This window comes from Numida meleagris, chromosome 3, assembly GCF_002078875.1.
Source record: "Numida meleagris isolate 19003 breed g44 Domestic line chromosome 3, NumMel1.0, whole genome shotgun sequence".
NCBI classification, from domain to species: Eukaryota; Metazoa; Chordata; class Aves; order Galliformes; family Numididae; genus Numida; species Numida meleagris.
The window spans coordinates 19,216,823-19,235,456 of record NC_034411.1 but is presented as its reverse complement, the minus strand read 5'-3'; the positions used below and the strand labels follow the sequence as shown (position 1 = coordinate 19,235,456).

At 44.0% G+C, this 18,634-nt stretch overlaps 1 protein-coding gene across 1 annotated transcript in view; it reads left to right on the top strand.

Moving 5' to 3' along the window:
• The window catches only part of TGFB2 (transforming growth factor beta 2), a 64,098-nt gene continuing 45,472 nt past the window's right edge, over positions 9 to 18,634 (top strand). The window contains exon 1 of the mRNA XM_021390670.1: positions 9 to 816. Within this exon, the coding sequence (XP_021246345.1) occupies positions 474 to 816 (343 nt within the window). The 5' untranslated portion in view covers positions 9 to 473. The remainder of the gene's footprint in view (positions 817 to 18,634) is intronic.

Here is an 18,634-nt window from a genome sequence, read left to right as displayed (position 1 = left end):
CCTTTTTTTTTTTTTCTTTTGGGTTTTCCACCCTGCGCCGCCAGCTCGCTGCGAACAGGCTCTTTTCTATTTACTTGATTCGCGAGTTTATCTATTTTTTTTCCTCCCCCGTCTTTTTTTTTCTTTTTTCTTTTTTCTTTTTTTTCTTTTTTCTTTTTTCTTTTTCCTTTTCTTTTCTTTTCTTTTCTTTTTTTTTTTTTCTGCCTCTCTCTCCACCCCCACCTCTCACTAGGCTGCTTTTTTTGTATCACTATTGGTATTTTTTTCCACTGGTGATTCCCGTGCGTTTGTGGATTGCAAGCCGTCTTTGCAGTCCGGTTATTCACTGCGTTTTGTCTGCAGATCCTCCCTTTGTTTGCACACATCCCCTGTTATTTTTTAATATTGACCCCCCCCCCCGTCCCCCCTCAGTCGTTGTCGTTCGTGGTTAAAGTCACTCTTTTTTCGGGGGGCGCTGTATTTAAGCACTTAAGATGCACTGCTATCTCCTGAGCGTGTTCCTCACCCTGGATCTGGCCGCCGTGGCTCTCAGCCTGTCTACCTGCAGCACCCTCGACATGGATCAGTTCATGCGCAAGAGGATCGAGGCGATCCGGGGGCAGATCCTGAGCAAGCTGAAGCTCACCAGCCCCCCGGACGAGTACCCTGAGCCCGAGGAGGTGCCCCCGGAGGTCATCTCCATCTACAACAGCACCAGGGACCTGCTGCAGGAGAAAGCCAACCACAGAGCCGCCACTTGTGAGAGGGAGCGGAGCGACGAGGAGTACTACGCCAAAGAAGTTTACAAAATAGACATGCAGCCTTTTTACCCCGAAAGTAAGTGCTCTGCGGACGTGATTTCGCTTGGCGGTGCCCACCAGCCCTGTACATCACAACCCCTCCCTCTTTGCTCCTTTTGCTCTCAGCATCCCATCTGGTTGCTTATAGGGCTTCCTTTAGGTTGGGGGAATGAATATGTGAATGAGGGAGGGGGCGGAGGGGCTCCGTTGCCCCCAGCCTCACGGTGTTTTGGATCCCCGCTGAGGTCACCTTGTGGGGTCCCCAGGGGGTGCCCGCGCAGCCGCCCCGCTGCCCCGGGTGCAGCCTCCGAGAGGAGCCAACATCTTTCCGCTGCCGTTGTTTCCCTTGGAGTGTCTGGGTCGGGCAAGTTTCCATCTCTCCAGAACTGAAAAGAAAAGGAGGTCTTAAAAAAAAGAAAAGGAAAAAAAAAACACAACAGAACGCATGGTATTCCCTCCTGGGTTCCCTTCGCCCCTCCAGCGCTCTGTCCCACGGGTTGGTGATCAGAGGGCTCAGTCTTCCCCCTCCGTCCCTCCCCACCCGCCCGCTCAGTGCATGGGCGCTTTCATTTCAGGTAGAGGAAAAGTTTTCCCTTCTGGGTAGCCTGGCTGCTTGGAACCTGTCTCAGCCCGTCTGTCTTCTCGCTGCTGTTAACCACTTTCTGGCGATCCGTGCCACGTTTTGTGCGGTGGAAGGGTACGAATGTGCTGTGCTGACTGGATCCACCGAGCGCAATTAGTAATCGCTGCGATGTGCTTTTTTGTTTGGGTTCTGAGGTTTAAGTGCATAGGGAGGGAAAAAAAAAAAAAAAAAAGAGGAAAAACACTGCACTCCCTTAAAAGAATCTCAATCATCGTCGTGCTGAGGAAAGTGAAATACCAGAAGCAGAAAGTAACTCCTCCACTCGCGTACCCAGAGCCGCATCCCCACTACTTCGCCTCGCTCCCTTCCCTCTGTCTCCCCTCCCACCACTGGATGCCCCGTCTCCTCACCGGCTGGGTCGGCAAAGCACATCCCTTCGGCTCACACAGATAATGCAGCCATCTTGGTAACTTTATCCTAGAGTTTCTAATTGCATTTTCTCTTATTTATTTTTAGTTGAGTGAGTTGTAGCTTTGAGGCTTGCTCTGTCTTGCATGTGATCGTCCCAGGATGGCAGCCAAAGCATCTGAGCCCCGCGCTGGGCGCAGCTGCCTCCCTTTGTTGTTAAATGACAGCATCAGGTACGGGACACCCTGGCAGTCAGAGCCGTTTTAGTATTGTAGTTATGGCACCGTCCCTAATAGCCATGATAAATACACTCCACCCTTGTTACCCTGAGGGAAGAAATACTTTTTTTTTTTTTTTTTAAAGAAAAAATACATTTGGAGCCAAGAGGCTATGAGCAAAGAGGTTCAGCATAATTTGCAGCAATAGCAGCCAGGTCAGTGTTCAGGTCAGTGGGGTATTGCTGGGTTTTGTTGAAAGCCAGCGCTTCTGTTTTGGGACCTCCTGGGTCATGTCATGTGGAGCGATGGGCCCCTATGGGCAGGGCTAGAATGGCCGAGAGCCAACCGAGGGACGATCTCTGGAGGTGAAATGCCTCAGTCCTGACCATGTTTCATATGTCCCCCAGTGTGAGGAGACTCCCAAAGACCAACAGTCCAGAAAGCACAGGATACTAGCACTGTGCCTCTTGGGTGTTGTGGCAAAAGAGCATCTAATTATAAAGCCTTGTCGGAGGCCAGGTTTGCACAGAAGGATCGATTCAGGCTTTGGACAGGCAGAGGAGATTGCAGGTACCTACCAACAGAGTGCATCACAAGTTTGGGATCAGAGGGCCCCGCGGCAGCAGATCCCGTACTGCTGTGCGCGCTGCCGCGAACATCCCAGTAAGTAGGTTAACTGCTTTTCCACTGCTCTCGAGTTATACCAAATGGAGTGAACCTTTCCAAAAAAGACAGCAGGGACGAAATCGCCCCACTGTACTTTAAAGGAAGAACTTGAAAGCGCAGCTCCAAGGTGTCTCGGAGCAGATTTCTTTAACTCTGTGTTTTCTCCACGCTTGGGAGAGGCAGGAGGGAGAGGAGGGCCGCATGCTGCCGGGAGGAAGGCATGGGAAAGATCAGCGGTTCAGTGCCTGCCGCGAGCCGTGAGCACTCAGCAACCGCCTGCGACCCAAGTATTACAAATATGCTCTAATTATACTCGTAGTCGGCCATATATCACTGCAGATCGCTGATAGGTCTTTGTGGGGCATTTTATAAAGTTCAGACTAAATATTTTTAGCAATGAGGAGATTTAAAAGGAAAACTATAAGAGATATTGTATATGCCCTAAGGCATATTTTGTCTTAAATATTATCCTTGGCCAACTGTACTGTATAAATACAGTAAATATGAATAGAACTGGCGAGGTGCCAATCTCCTGGGATGAATTTTAGTCAAGAAGGTATTTATGGGATATAAATAATACTGTGTCAACATTTAAAGAAGGGATCTGATTAGTTTTGAATTTATTCATATTAATCTTTTCACATGCTGTTAGTTTAAGGCTCAAAGTAAAGTTATGCTAAGGTTTACCGATAGTTTGCACTGAGGAAGCAAGGGGGCATCTGGCATCTGGCTTGACAGTCCACTTGAGGTTAAAGACACATCCAGTGTGGAAATAGACGTGGAAATTCAGCGAGCTGGGGACTGCCAGACCCAAAACCAGCAGACGTGAAAAGCAGCGGCGGAAAAAATACTACAAAGAGGTTTTGAAAAACCCGAAGGCTTTTGTTTGTGAAGCATGCCTGTGTGTGTTGTGCTTGTGGCAGCGTGGGCTAGCTGCTGGGAGCTTAACTCCCTCCCAAGTGCAGTTGGCAGCCAGAAATCGAGTCATGTTAGAGGTTTGTTATTTATCAGTTGCTCGTGGATGAGCTAGGCTATTGACTCAACCTAGTTATTATTGATCTGAGGCTGAGCAATCATCATCACTGCGCTGATAATAAACAGAAATTTAATGCCAGCACAGCAAATTGTAATGCTAATGCACAGCTGGGGGACTTGAGCAAAATAGGCAGCATGTGTGTGCAAGGGATGGGCCTGATTTTGTTATCTTTATTCACGGCAGTTCTTATTGCAGACAATGAGTTGGTCAGTACTGATAGCTGAAGGCTTTCCAGGGCAGATTTTGAGTCTTCTGTATGCTGGGAGGTGGCTCCATAGCCTAAGAAATCCCAATCTGCCTGGGCCTGGTGTCATGTGGATTTTGAGGTGCTTTTGGGTGCCTCCCCACGTTCCTGCTTGAGCTTGGTGATGGACTTGGGAATTGGATGTGGCAGAGACCCATAAGGATCATCAACTTAGGATGATTCTGTAATTTTTGGGAGCTCTGTGCCACAAATATCGCTTTACACAGGCTGTCATTCTGCTGAGCATTTCCTTAATGAAAGCCAACATTATGAACTGCCTGTGCACAATGCCATGCTTCTACTTTGTCAACAAGGACTCGATTTACCAGCAGTTACACCTATGTGGGCTCCTTGTCTTCAGGGTACCGGGGCTGCTGTGTTCCAGCCTCCCGGCACCGCCAGCATCAGCACCACAATGTGACCGGCTCCAGCCGTGCAGCTCACATGAGTGTGCATTAAGCACAACAGCAGACTTAATGTTTTGGAATTTCCGACGTTGTTAATGATATGAAAGCAGCCCTTTGGGGGACACGTTAGATTAAAACCCTTTAGCTGTGCTGACCTTATAGTAGGGCTCTGCAGCACTGCTCTGGGGTACTGCCTCCCGTTCACTGCAGAGAGGACCCGAAGCAATGGGAAGGCGTTCCCCAGGAGGGACATGGGAGGAACAGCTCCTCACTTATGAACGGCACTTATTACAGGCCTCCTATGTGGGGACGTAAAAAACAGGAAATTGCAGATGGCTTTAAAAAGAGGCTGGGTTATTTTCTGGACAGTAGTCATCTACATGCCATGAGGGATAATAAAATAATGTGCTCTGGGGCTCTGACCGGGTGAAATCAGAGAAGCTCTCTTCTTTAACTCCTGCTCATGTTGAGCAGCTGTGGGGTGCAGTGCATATGATCTGCTACCTCCTGAACCATCCATTACTGCTGGGAGGTCGTACTCTGGTGTGGTGAATCCACTCTCACCATGGTTCTTCCAGAGAAGCCTACAGAAAAGCAAAGACCCATGTCTCAACTTGAGTTCCACTGCAAGACAGAAGCATAGGGCTGTCTTCTGAAGCTAGTGTCACAGCCCTCCTTGGGTCTGTTTTAAAGAGTCACTTCCACTCTGCTATTTGTTGAGTGAAAGGTTAGCTGAGCATCACTGCCCCTGCTGCACCCAGCCCTTAAGGGGTGTGAGAGTTTTGCCGTTCCAGAGACCCACCTGAAATCATGTCCTAGCCTTCTGCTGGTGAAGCCCTCCCATAAGTAATGGAGGAGGTCCATGGCTGGAGATCTGCTGGGCCTTCCTGAGTCTGGAGCTGATCCCGCTGCCTGGTTTGCAGGGCTGGGAAGGAGCAGGTGGTTGTGCAGAGACAAGAGACCATCGTAATCTTCATCAGCTGCTGCTTTTGGCCTAACTTGACCTTGATGCACTGCTTCTGATCAGTGGTGGTCTTTAACGTGATTGTATTATTTTGAAGTTGCTACTTTCAGAGTATTTCTGAGATTTTGAGGTTCCTGCTTGTGTAATTGCTGAGCAAGAAGATGAATGCGGGCTCCGGGCTGTTGACCTTAGTGAGCTTCTTCAGCAAGGTGCTGAAACACATGCGTGAATGGACTCATTAACACTAAGGTTATGTGCGTGCCCAATTAGCTTCCTGAATTGAGGCCTGGTTTTTGGGATGTTTGCAGGGGTGAGGAAAGCCAGACAGCTCAAATCCCTCTTGCTTCTTTTAAATCTGTCATTTGGGCATCAGAGCCTGGCCAGAAGGAAACGTGGTGCAAGGTTGTGCCTGTTGTGAAGCCACATGCTACACGTTTTTGATCAGGCAGTTTTTAGCCTGAGAATGATATGTTCCCCAGGTATTGCTTAATGTAGCACTGTGCTGGGGATTTTTGATGTTATTTGTTTAGATTAACATTATTGTTTGGGTTCTTTGTTGAGAGGACTTTCCCATCCTGCCTTCCACAACAGGCTGTTTGTTTTCAGTCCATGCTCTTGGTGCTTAGCTTCAGCATTGCTGTTGGTGGGCTGCCTGCAGTGTCCATCCAGAGCAATTTGGTTCTTAAAGCACCTCCCCTATGCATGTCCTCATTGTCCTTGCTGAAACTTGAAGATTTGTCTGGGACAACAGGATGAGGAGTTGAAGAAACTTGGCATGAAAGGTTCCGTTTTACCTCCTTCCAGTGTGACCAGTTGTTGCTTGTTCTCTACCAACAAGACAGGCCCCCCTGAAATATCTCTTAACCTGCAGTGTATGTTCTCCAGCACCCACCTTTGGTTTGGAGGGGATGTGAGACTTTGCAGCGATTCCTGCAGCAGATTTGTAGCAGAGAACATGGGGAGGACCTTTAGAACTCACTCCCTCATTTGGGTCTTCATTTCGAAGATAAGAGAGGTTTGCTGTGTTTTTTTTTCCATGTGCAATGCTCACTGATGCATTTAGGATCTTCCCAATACAGCTGAGCTATTTCCACTGAATCTTAGGGCAGAAGCCTCATTTAGTTTTTAGACAAGACCTAGCATGATGAAGTACTGCTAAGTGGCTGAGATTCTGACATACTACTACAACGGAAACAGCTTATGAATAATAGCCTGTGTCATGGTTTTGTGATTTTCAGTTATTGGTATTCCACATCATAACATCATGTAGTGGATATACCTGGTTCTCAGAAGAGAAGGACTACTACAGTCCCCACGGTACTTTGCTCCTCTGTTACCATTTCCAGCCGGAGGGAAAAGATAAAAGCTCGCAGTATAAAAACTTGCAGATCACGAGACCTCGTCCCTTTTTCTGCCGTCTCTCGTCTTGGCAGCACCTCGCTCTCCAGCCGTCTTATTGTCGGTAGTAGAGGAAGGCCTACCTTGATTTTGGGACATTCTCTCTCTCTGTATTGGATTTATCAGCTTAAATTGTAATTATATTGTATTATAGTGTGTTGTTTTGCATTCTGATATCTTATTTAGTAAATTAGTTTGTTTCTCCTCAGATTGTTGCCGCTGTTCTTTGCTCTCAGGGCCATCTCCTTACCCTTTTCCCTTTTCCCGAGGCGTGGACCCGTGGATCCCCCGTCCCCTTCGTCACAGAACCGGGCCGAACGCCCATAAACCGTTTGACAGCCTGACTTCAGGTTATTATAAATAACAGTAAAGGTTATTACAAATGATAAGTTGACCCTATAGCTGACCCTGTTTTGAGCTGGAGATTGGGCTAGATGTCCCTTGCAACTTGAATTAACCTGTGATCCTCATAATAGTAATTTTAAATGCAAGAAAAACAATGTGTGATGTTTCAAATTCCATAGAGTGGTCTAGAATCAACTGTTACTAAGTTTCTAATGATGTGCTTTTTTTCTGTGAATCTTCTGTTTGTTCCTCTGCATCATAGCTTCCTTGCACCAAAAAGTTCCTGTTCTTCTACCTCTGCCCCCATTTTTCTTTTTTTTGTGTGTGTGTGTGAATGTTTTTTTCTTTTCAAATAAGCATCATAGGTTGCATGTAAATAGAGTATTGTATTACATTACAGTAAAAGCTGTAGCATCCTTTAGGAAAACTGAGGGGCAGAAAGGTAAATGTTGTGATGCTGACCTTTTGCTTTGTTTGTTTGGCTCCTTCCCACCATATCTAACCCACACTGCACTGACAAATACCGCATCTGTCTTGACAGGCGCATTCACAAATAGCCATTCATTCATAACTTGGAGCTGCTGCAAGGCTCCGTAGTGGTTGCTTAATCTGACAGTTGTGCGTTTGAGCGGAGACTTTAAAGAAAGGGCTTTGCAAAATGACCGTCCATTCAGTCTGACTTTGTGAAAACCTGGAGGGAGGTCTTGCGTGAAAGAGGATACTGTGCTTAAGTATGTGTGTGTGCGTGTATGCATGCGTGCACACACGCGCGTGCACATATTTAAGAGTTTTGAAACATCTGGTGTTGCCAAAGCCCAAATTGGAATGTTCTGGGAAGGATAATTTAATTTTTAGCTTCTGGATTCATTTCAGTGATGGTAATTTCAACACTTCCTGGGGAGAGTCTATCAGTGGTTATGTGCATCAAATGCAGCAGTAAATCTGTCATTCTTTCCATTTCAGTTTTTCAGTCTTACAACTTCGTTATTTTTCCCTGTTTGGCTGGCGTTAGTATCCAGTGTTTTCCCTGGCTTCATCTCTTTTAAACCCCTGCCTTGAATTTTAAAAGGCGAGCTAAGCCTGCTGAAGTTCCTTCTCTTGTTTTTGTTTATGTATAGCATCTGCGATTCAGCAGCGAGCTCAGCTGATGGTAACTTATCTTCATCATAGTGATGATTGAACGATAACAACCAGAACGTGTTGGTTTTCATTCTTTGGGGGGAAAAAAAATAAATGAAAAACCAGCAGCCCCATGGGTGGACATTGTACTCAGGAGAGTGAGGAACTAGCAGCCCTGACTCTTTGGAAGTGTCAGAGAATACCTAGCAATCCTGTACTTGAAGAAGGCAGTAATAATTAATAAAACTGAGCCTGCCTTTGTGAATACAGATGATCTCTAGTACCTCAGGCTGACCAAGGAGTAGCTCTTGCTCATATGGGTGAGCCTTATCTGATAGAATGTATGAATTGACTTTTCAGGGTGAGCAGTAATGAGGCACTTTCGTGGACTGTCCAGAAGAGTTCTAGGGAAGGACAACCCATGCAGAACTTTTTGTGTCCCAGGTCACATATAAACACAATGCAGCAAATCTGTCCTCTTTGGATGCAGTTGTAGGTTAAAATAATGTCAGAAGAGGCTGGCAGGCATGATGTGATCAGAGTCCAATGCTCACCAGAGCCTCTGGTTGGCTGCCTCTCCTTCTTCCACCATTACTTGCTTCCAGGGCTGGGACAGGTTGGCAAAGCTGGGAGGTGTCACTGCTGCCCTGGGAACACAGCAGCAAAGAAGCAGCTTTTCCCTTTGCATTGAACGTCTAGCAGTCACACTTCTAGGGTCTGTTGCAGGAGTCAGTCCAGTTGACTGGGTAGTATCACTCCATGAGTACCCTGTAAGTAAAATTTATGGAGACTGGGGTCAGATCCACTGACATGTATGATACTAGCAGTTTGTTTATTTATCTGTGTGCCTATGGGCAATGCTTCCATACGGGATATTTGCCCTTCGGGAGGGATAAGCAGTATACTGTGTTCTCCAACAGGATAGGACATTTCAGTCTGCCTGGAGATGTGTTGGATCTATGCAAATCCTTGATGTTCTCATTCTCGCCCAATCTATGAGAGATCCAGCCCAGTTTTCTTGGCTGTTACAGCTGGCTCTGGGCTTCCCTAGCAGAGCAAGGGCTATACGTGTCTTGTGCCAATCACTGCTCTATATCAATTTTTTTCTCTGATGCACACTTTGGAAGTGAAGTAGCCACATTTCAACATTGAGGTATGCTTACCTAGTGTATAATGGCAGGCAATTGCAGCAGACAGTACATACAGCTTTAGGTTTGCAAGCGAGGAACAAGTTCCAGCTTTCTTGAAAATAAATTGGTGCTCTGATCTGATGGAGTGATAGGAACTGAGAGGCTCTCTGCCAGGGTATACAATTTGGAAAGGAAGGGAGCTAAGTAAGCATCTTAGTCCCATTCAGGATGGACTTGAGCAGATTGTTTGGGGGTCGGAGCTGTTGCTCCCTCCCTTAATCTGGATTCTTTATGCTGGTTTACCTTTCTCCTCGATGCTAGGAGCCATGTATTTGGAAACTTCATGTCCCCCTTACTAATCAGGGAAGAAAAGAACCCCAAAAGGATCTAGAAAAGGAGATCTTTATGAAGGTGGCCAGAGGCTGAGTTACAACACTATCATGTGTCTGAAGGAACTTGCCTCCTTCCAAGTTGGAGTCTTATTATTTACCCACTTTACTGGGAGACTTAATTTTCTCTGGCTGGAAGTGTATTTGTTGAGGTAGAGTTTGGAAAGAAATCTGCTTAATGCACGCTTGCCACAAGGCCAGCTATACATGTGATACAGCCAAACCTTTCCATTCTTCTGCCTTTTGAGAGTATGTTCCCCAGATTAAGGGCTGTGGTCCAAAGCCTGCTGAAAACACTGGAAGTCTTTCCATTGACTGCAAAAGTCTTTGGATCAAGCATTAAGTACTGTTCCTTTGTTTCAGAGAACAGCCACATCTTCAAGATATGTTAGGACGTGTTACTCTAATGCAGTACTTTCCCTTTTACTGAGTTGCTACCAGAGATGATCTTCTGCATAAAGCTTTGAAAAAAAAAAATCACTGTAAAAGCAAACACCATAGTAGCTTATTGATAGAAGCATTTGATGGCAGATGTTGTCTGGAAGCAGCATATGGCAGCAACATGGCAAGAATTGCAGAAAAGGAGACAAGAATTCATGTCATGTTCTTCTTAGGTATTCCACACCTCCCCCTATCTAAAATAAATGACCATGCGAATGCAAAGGTCTTGGCAAATAAACAAGCCGTAATATATCTCTATCGTCTTCCCCACAGTGAGTTTTTGTCTTAAAGTTCATCACTCCACATCCAGAGGCTTCTTACAATCAAGGATAAAATCAGACCTTGGCACCCAGAATCTCAAGGCTGTGAATAAGAATGTGGCAAATCCCCGAGCAGTGGACTGTGAAGAAAGGTCAGGCCTAAGCCAGCGAGGTGTTTTTATGTTATCAATAAAATCATGAAAGTCGGTTCAGAATAGAGCCAGAGCCACGAAAACAACTTCTGAAAGTCAATTTACTGCATGATAAATGCTGAGTTTACAGGCTGGAAAGCCAGGTACTGCAGGAACAAGAGCTCTGCTGATAGTGTGAAAGTGCATGTGGTTTTCTGTAAAGCCCCTGTGAGTAGATATGTCACAAAGTGCCTTCTGAAATAATGAGTTAACTTCTGAGGTACGTTTTTTTGTGTGTGGATGAAAGGTTGGAACAATTTAATTTTGAGTCGGTAAAACCACTCCAGATTTTTTCCTTGTGTTGTTGAAATTGGAATCTGTGCAGTGATTGTTTAGGCAAGCAGAACCGTCATTGTGGCTGGGGTTTTAAGAAGCACCTAAAGGAGCTAGGAATTTCACTCCTGCTGGTTTCTTTCGGGATCCCAGCCTTTTACTCAGATAAAGCCCAAGTCAGGTAAATCTGCTTTGATGATTAGAAATTAGAAATAAATCTGCTTTGCTGGATTCTGTTTTGTATCATTTTTGTGTTAACTACTATGTATTTTTCAAAGCCTGGAAGACTCAACAGCCTCTACAGGTCTAAAAAAGTAAAAAAGAGGCAAGAGAGAAAATGAATATTTTATCTGAGAAAATTATTTCTATTGTGGCACTTCCTATGTCATGTTTAACAAAATTCCATCCCAAGTAATTTGATGTGGGATATGAAACTGAAGGCCTTGATTCTTATTTAATCTAAGGCAATATCACAGCATCACAGGGTGTGAAGTGCCTTAATGTAATGACAGCCAGATCTGCAAGCAGGTTTCTGAGCGAGCCTTGATGTTACCTCTCAACAGAAGTAGATATTCATTTCAGCAGGTAGGAGATATGCTGCTTGGGCTATCAGTCATAGCCGATGACCAATACTGTACTGGACTTTTAGAAGGCTCAAGCTCATGTTGCTCTAGAAGGCCTTGAGTCATTGTAGAATGGACACTGACTGGAAGCCACCATTATGATCTTCTGATCTCCCTACGTGCATTTTCCCTGAATTCATTTGGTAGATTGTTCCAGCAACTAATTATATACATTTGAAACCAGCGTCTTGGTGATTTAAGTTGTTGAGAATCAAGTTCTAACCTTTCACCCAGTTTAAACCATCACTTGCTGTTTGGAAGGCTGCTGTCAAATTTGTGTCCATCATGTGGGCGTCATGGGCATCGTGTGTCCCATCATGTGGGCACCTGCAGGAGAAAGAAGTTTGGCGGATGGGTGATGATCCCATTTCAGGGACTGTGAAATGGGGCTGCCAGGAACTCAGTGTGGGCTGCTTTATCCAGCTTTGTGTGAGTTTCAGATCCATAGACTTTGAGCCAGTTTTTAAGATTAATGTGCTGTGCTCCTTGAGGCACTTCCTAGTCATTTTGTAGCAGTTTTCACAACTCCCATCTGAAACCCCTCTGCTTCATTTACACACTGGTGAGATTGTGGAAAATGATATTTCAGAGCAGTTCAACAGACTGTGCTGTTATCAAACACATGGATATTACAGTCTCTCTGCTCTTATTCATTATTCCACAGCTCATACAGCTAATTTCAGCAGTAACTTTGCTAGGAGCTCTGCTTGGAGAGGTAAAATTCATATTTGACTAATTACCAACCAGTGCGTTCCCCTCCCCAGCTGTTTTTCAGAGATACTGAATCTCAGGATGGAATCCCCTACTCTGTAAGGATGATCTCGATCCTCTCTTCCTAGGGTTATATTTTTATATTGATCCTGCTGACATCTAAATCTTGGTGTCTGTACATACCAAGCAATCCAAGTCACTTGTATTTCTGATGCGACATCTTTGTTATTTGTCACATCTCTATAATTATTTCATCTGCAATTGGTTAATAGTGGCTTAGTTTCCTTCCAGGTCACTGATAAAAATATTACATAACAGAGGACTGTAAAATGAGCCTTATGGGACCTTGTTAGAAGCCTGTCTTTCAATAGTGGTTTCCTGTCTACCATTATATGTTGAGTCTCATAAAAAAGCTAGGCTTTGATTCCTTTACTGTGTGGCCATGTTGATGTCCTGCTGTTCCTAATTCTTAATGAAATCATTATGTAACACCAGCTTAAATGTCTTACAGCTACACAAGTATATTATATTTAAACAGTTGTTTTATCAGCAGGACTATTGGCCCTGCTCACTAAGATCCTGGATCAATGGGGTCTGTTTCCATGTTGTTTATACTCCTTTAATTCCTATGAGTTGATTCTCATTCCTGCATTTTGCATCTTTTGTCTGGTATCAATGTAAGCCTGATTGTGTATGTGAGATAGCACGCGTTACTCTGTCTAGACAGTATATATTAGCAAATATGTTCCTTAATTCTAGTCCTTGATGTGCTCTCCAGTGTTTGGAGTCTGTTGAAGGCCAATCGCACTGAATTAGATAGTTCTTCAGACAGCTCTTTACATAGTCTTGATACAAGTTACCTCATCTTGCTCGTTTCACAATGCCTGATTGCATTAACTGTTGTTTAAGGACCTTTTGAGTAGCTTCTGGAACAGAAAAATTCTCTCTTCCTCTTAGAGCTGCCTGGCATTTTTATTTCCAGAAATCTATTTCTTATTTCTGTTCTGTTAACTTCAACAATTTTTATCTTGTATTGGATGAGTACCACATTATTAAATGTCATCTTTAAGTTTCTTGGCCATTAAGCTGTTGTGCCCACTTGATTTTCTCATTTGCTATCTGCAGTTCTTATTTTCTGGTATTATTTTCTGTTCTCAGCAGCTATGCCTTCGACTTGTAATATATTTTAATTTTATCTTCTTACAGTTGCAGGGTCTGTCATAGACAGTTTACTGTCTCAAGAAGTCTTATTTGTTGATTATAGGACTATATAACTTCTGCCTGCCCGAGACACTAAATATTTGTCCATAATCCTTTCCACTTTTCTCTGTAAATACTTCTGTCCAACGACTGCATCTCATCATTGTATTGTATCAATCTTTGTATGACCGTCTCTTTCATAATACTAAACCTGAATGCACGCAAAGTAGTGACTTTGTGATTTTGCACAGAAGGTAAGATACCATGATCAGTTTTGCCTAAGCTGTGAATCTTTCGAGTCATATCTGGGTAACCAAAGAACCTCAAAGTAAACTGGTACTTGATCTGTGTCCTGGAAGGTCCGTAGTTGCTGAAGTGTGGTTATGTTGCAGTGTTAGGTCTTTTGGCAGTGCTCGTGGGAGGCCTGATACCTAAAATATGAGGTCTTTAGAAACCAGCTGATCAGAGAATAATATCTCATAAGGAAGAGATATAAAGGCTCAACCTAGCGAAGTTGGTTCCCTCGTGCTTCTGGGAGAGGTGTAGCTCCTAAGTCTTGAATGGGCGTAGGTGGAGATAGTGTATGCAGTGCTCAGTCAGCAGCTCTCAAAAGGTGGTTGTGAGGTTGCAAGAAACTGTGTGGAAAATAAATGGAGTTTTGGTCTTTCTTTTCCGCATTCAGTGGCACAAGGCAGTGACTCTGTGTTGCAAAGAAGTAAGTGAAGAGCTACTCAGTCATCTGAGTCCTTAGTCTATTAAGAATGTCTTAAACATGCTGTAGATGGCAGGATGGATCATAATTCATCCCAGTTTTCAGGAATTAGTAAAAAAACCTTGGAATTAGGAAAGCCTGTACTTAAAGAGTAGAGTTGTTGCTCTCTTAAAGTCTTTCCTCTTGAAGCTAAACTGGAGTCAATTTTATCTTCAGGGAATAGTATGATTTGAACAAGTTACTCTGTAAAACAGAATAACCAGCTTTTCAAAATTAATCTTCTGTCTGATAGCCAGGATTTTATACCTTGATTTGGAGCCAGTAATACATGAAGCTCTTCAGATATGCTCCTTCAAGCTGTGTAGTACTGTTCTGTTTGTTCTGCAGTTCCTAACCCCTTGGTGCTGAGCTCCGTAGTAGTCTCAGGCCTCAGCAAGCAGCTGTACAATCTGTGAGGCATTTTAGGGATCTGCCTAGGCTGGGCTGGGTGGAAAGCAAAGGAAAGAGATGAAAGCTGAGCAGGCAGGTGTGCGCTTCCTGTGCCCCAGCAGCTCAGGGCAGTAGCTTCTGCAGGTGGGTGAGCTTTCCCAAACAGAGGATCACCTTCTTTGTGCTTTTCCATTCCTGATTTACACCAGAGCAGAGTTGAAATAATTTTAATTGCAATTACTGCTCTGAAGCAGGGAATTTTGCATGATTTTAATGTGGTTAAAAGCGTTCACTTCCCTCTGTCTCTAGCGTTCATCTATTACCCACTGTCTTTGTCTTAATGGTTTAAAGATGCTTTGAGTCTGTGAATCTTGACTTCTCCGCAACACACAAAAAAGTAGCTTTCTTTTGCCTTTCCTTTCCATTACACTTCTGTTACTTCTTGTATAATTCCTTTTCTTTTTTTTCCTTTTTTTTTTTTTTTGCTCCCCGGAGTGCAAGAGTTGGACAATCCAACCTGCTTTTCTTGAAAATGACTTGCTTTCATTTCCTCCTCCAGCCAGGGAATAGTTTGGAAATTCAGTTCCCTGGACCCTTGGCTGAGCAGGAGGCAGCCAGCTGCACGGGCTGCCAAGGGAACAGGAGCGCTTCCTGGCAGAGGTGGGGCCAGAGGAGCCCTGCCTGTGCCGTGGGACTTGCTTTCATCTCCTGCACTCGGCAAGGCAGCACTGAAATCTCCTGACCGCATTTATATCTTCCTGTTAGAATAGCTGAGCACTGAGGCTCACTCTTTTTTTATTAATATTTTTAATTTAAAAAGCACTACTTTCTCTAATAAGTGATAATAGTTGAAAAAGTACTAGTCTGTGCTGGACAATCCAGAGCGAGTTTCTATGGGTGTGATTTTGAACAAAGGAGAATGGGCACTCCCATCTGCCTGGCAACCATCACTATCACCTTCAATGAATCCTCTTGTTGTGTAATCACGCACATTCAATTCTTGTGTTACAGATCAGATCCAGGTCTGTGCTTTATCCATTTTTAAAGCTCTGGGGACGTTTGGATTTGTGGGTTTGGTTTTGGAGCACTGAGCTTTGCAGAATATCTGAGTCCTTTTGCTGGGGTGAAGTGCTGAGTAGAGGAATGCTTCAGCACTGTAGTTGTATTGAGTGACTTGCAGACAGGTTACTGTCAGCAACATAGCAAATCCTTTATTTAATGGGATGTTCTTCAAAATGAAATTTTGCAGGTTTCCTGGTAAAACCCAATTAAACTCAATTCCTTGGTCTGCATTGTTGGAATCTTTGACAGAAATGTGCAAATGAGAAGAGTTCTCTTCTGAGCCTTCAAGATGACTGAAAGCATCTATCCTCCTTCATGGTTTCATCACAAGTATGATTTAGAAGAGGTCCTGGTGTGAAAATGACGTCTATGGCTAATGTTTTCTGTTATTTGCCTCCAGATCTGACTGACCTACCTACATCTTTCAGCGTTCTCTGAGTGAAGTCAGCAAATGATGAGGGGCTCCTGACTTGAGCTGAAGTCACAACTGACAGAAGCAGTGGTGACCAAAAGTAACTGATCTGAAGAACTGATTGTTACATTAGTATCAACAGCGATGGGAACCCTTCCCAAAGCACAAAACCTTGGTGTCATGAGGAAGCAGAGAGGAAGAAACGATTTCTTTGATTCATGGAAGTGTCTTTGTTTACCTGTTTTTGTGAAATCCTAGATAGGGTGAGCTGGGCTTTACACACTTCCAGACTGGGTTGATGCAATACATGCTCTTCAGGTTGGGCTCCAAAATTGCCTATGGCCAACTTGCCCAAAAGCAGGCAGTATCACCCAGAGCAAATACATCAGGTTTGTGCTGCGCAAAGAGCGTTTTCTCCATCAGAGTCTTTCTGGTAACAATTCATGTTTCTGACTGGAAGTTGGGGTGGCTGGGATGCTCCTGTTGTAGAGACTTGGCTAGCCTAAAGTAGATATGTGAATACCTATCTTACCTTCAGTGTTACAAAGCAGCGGTACTGTTTTTGGGTATTGATAGCTGAGCAGGTAGACACAAGCACTCTTAGTTCAATGGAATTGGCAACTATGGCAGCTGTGCTGGGTCATTAATAATCTTCTCATCACTTTTGACAAGAAATTTAGACTTTTATTGATGTCACCAGGGAAAAAAATGATGTGAAAGGAGTCTTGTTTTTCTATGCTGAAAAAGTGGAAAAAAAAGAAAGAACTTCACTCTGGATATTCTTTTTTTTGTTTTTTTTTTCCCCCTTCTTATTGAGAGGTGCTAAGTAAAACATCCATGGGTAGGAACAGTCCAGCTGGGGCAGCTGTAGCTGCCCACGTTTGATGAGTCAGGGCTCTCCAGAGCTCCTGTGACAGAGATCCTTTTCTTTGCTCCCATTCTGGTCCTGTGAGTGCCTCAGCCAACTTTCACCCCATATTGCAGCTGCTGACAGAAAGGTTTTCTGATGTGTGGAGCCAAGGGCCAGCCACAATTTGTCCATGTATTTACAGGGATCATTTCGCTCCAGTGGAAGCACAGCCAAATATTTCTTGATAGAAACATTCTGCATCCATCTAACAACACTATCCAATTGAGGCAAAGTGAAGAATGCCGCAATATTCATGTTACAGTTGCTCAAGCTGCAGTGAGAGATCAGGAGCTCATTGTGAGAGGTGCTGTTGGTCTCTCTGTGCTTCTCCCAGCCCTACAGACCTTCCTGTCTGAACTGAAAGTCAGATAAGGGTGCTCCATAGTATAATCAGTTACAATACAAAGAGCTTGTGTGCTTAGAAAACAAGACTTTAATATGAGTTTAAATATGTCTTCATGGGATAGTGTTCATCTTCTCATGGCTGCACTAGTCCAGCATGCTTATCTAGGAAGCAATTGTACATGAGAAGGGGAGAAAGTTCGTTGTCATTCAGTACTACTGGTGTTTTTTTGGTTGGTTGATTGGTTTGTTCTTTTGTTTTTTTTCAAGGCCAGTCATTAATCATGACCTCCAGTAACTTATTTCTCATCAGCAGCATGGTGAGTCTGAGAAGAGAAATTAGAGTCAAGAGGATATTTTCCCAGAAGATTACAACAGTTGTACTGGAGGTCAAACTTTTGGCTTCAGCTATTGGCCTGTTTCACTTTAAACTTGAAATGTACATTAGCGAAAGCAGCAAGTTCAAAGTTTAGGATGAAATAAAGCCAAAGACTAAGAAAAAAAGCATATCATAGTAATTTTACTAGAACTTCACCATCACTCTTCACACTGAATATAACTCTTCTTTAACAAGCTAACCCAAAATAATGAATCACCAGTGGAGGAAAGCAGTGAACAACGTAGCATTCTAGATTGGGGAACTGAAAACCAGGGGATGGAGTATTAGTCATAATTATATATGGTGTTGTCTTAAGCATGAACTTAACATTAGTACCACAGAGATTTTACTCTTTATATTTGCATTATTGCACATTTCAAATATCCTGGTATAAATTATTTTAACACATGTCTTATCTCCTTATCTTAAGGAGCTGTTACAGTTTATTAGCTAGCCAGTTGCAGGATGGTCACAGCAGACTTCTGAGTGGATTACACAGGAATGTTAAATGTTTAAATTTGTCTGTATGTTTTTATTTAGTAGCATGTACAAGTCATTTTCACAGAAAGATCTTGAGAAGCCTCTCTTCCACATGGGCTGTCATGGGAGCTTTCTGTGCCTGACAGCTTCACCTCCATGCTCGGAGCTGTTATTTCCTTGCTGCACGTGGGGCCAGGTTCTGCTGATGTGTGTAGAGTTGATGTATTGATCTGCACGCTCTGGGACCTGACCTAATGGCATACATTCCTGAATTACTTTGCATAAATATATCTGACGTGTAGAGGTATCAGTGGATGCATTCATAAAGTTCGTTCAGAGATGCAAGCTGTTTGCTAGCAGCCTGTTGTCACAGAAGACACACAGAGCTGGAGTGGCTTCAGAGGCCACTCAGCTGGTTCTGCATTGGAAGAGAGTGTAGGCTTTAGTCAGGATATTACAATCAGATATTTGGGAAATGTTTTCCTAGAGACTTGCTGTTGCCACCACCGCCTTCAGGAGCAAT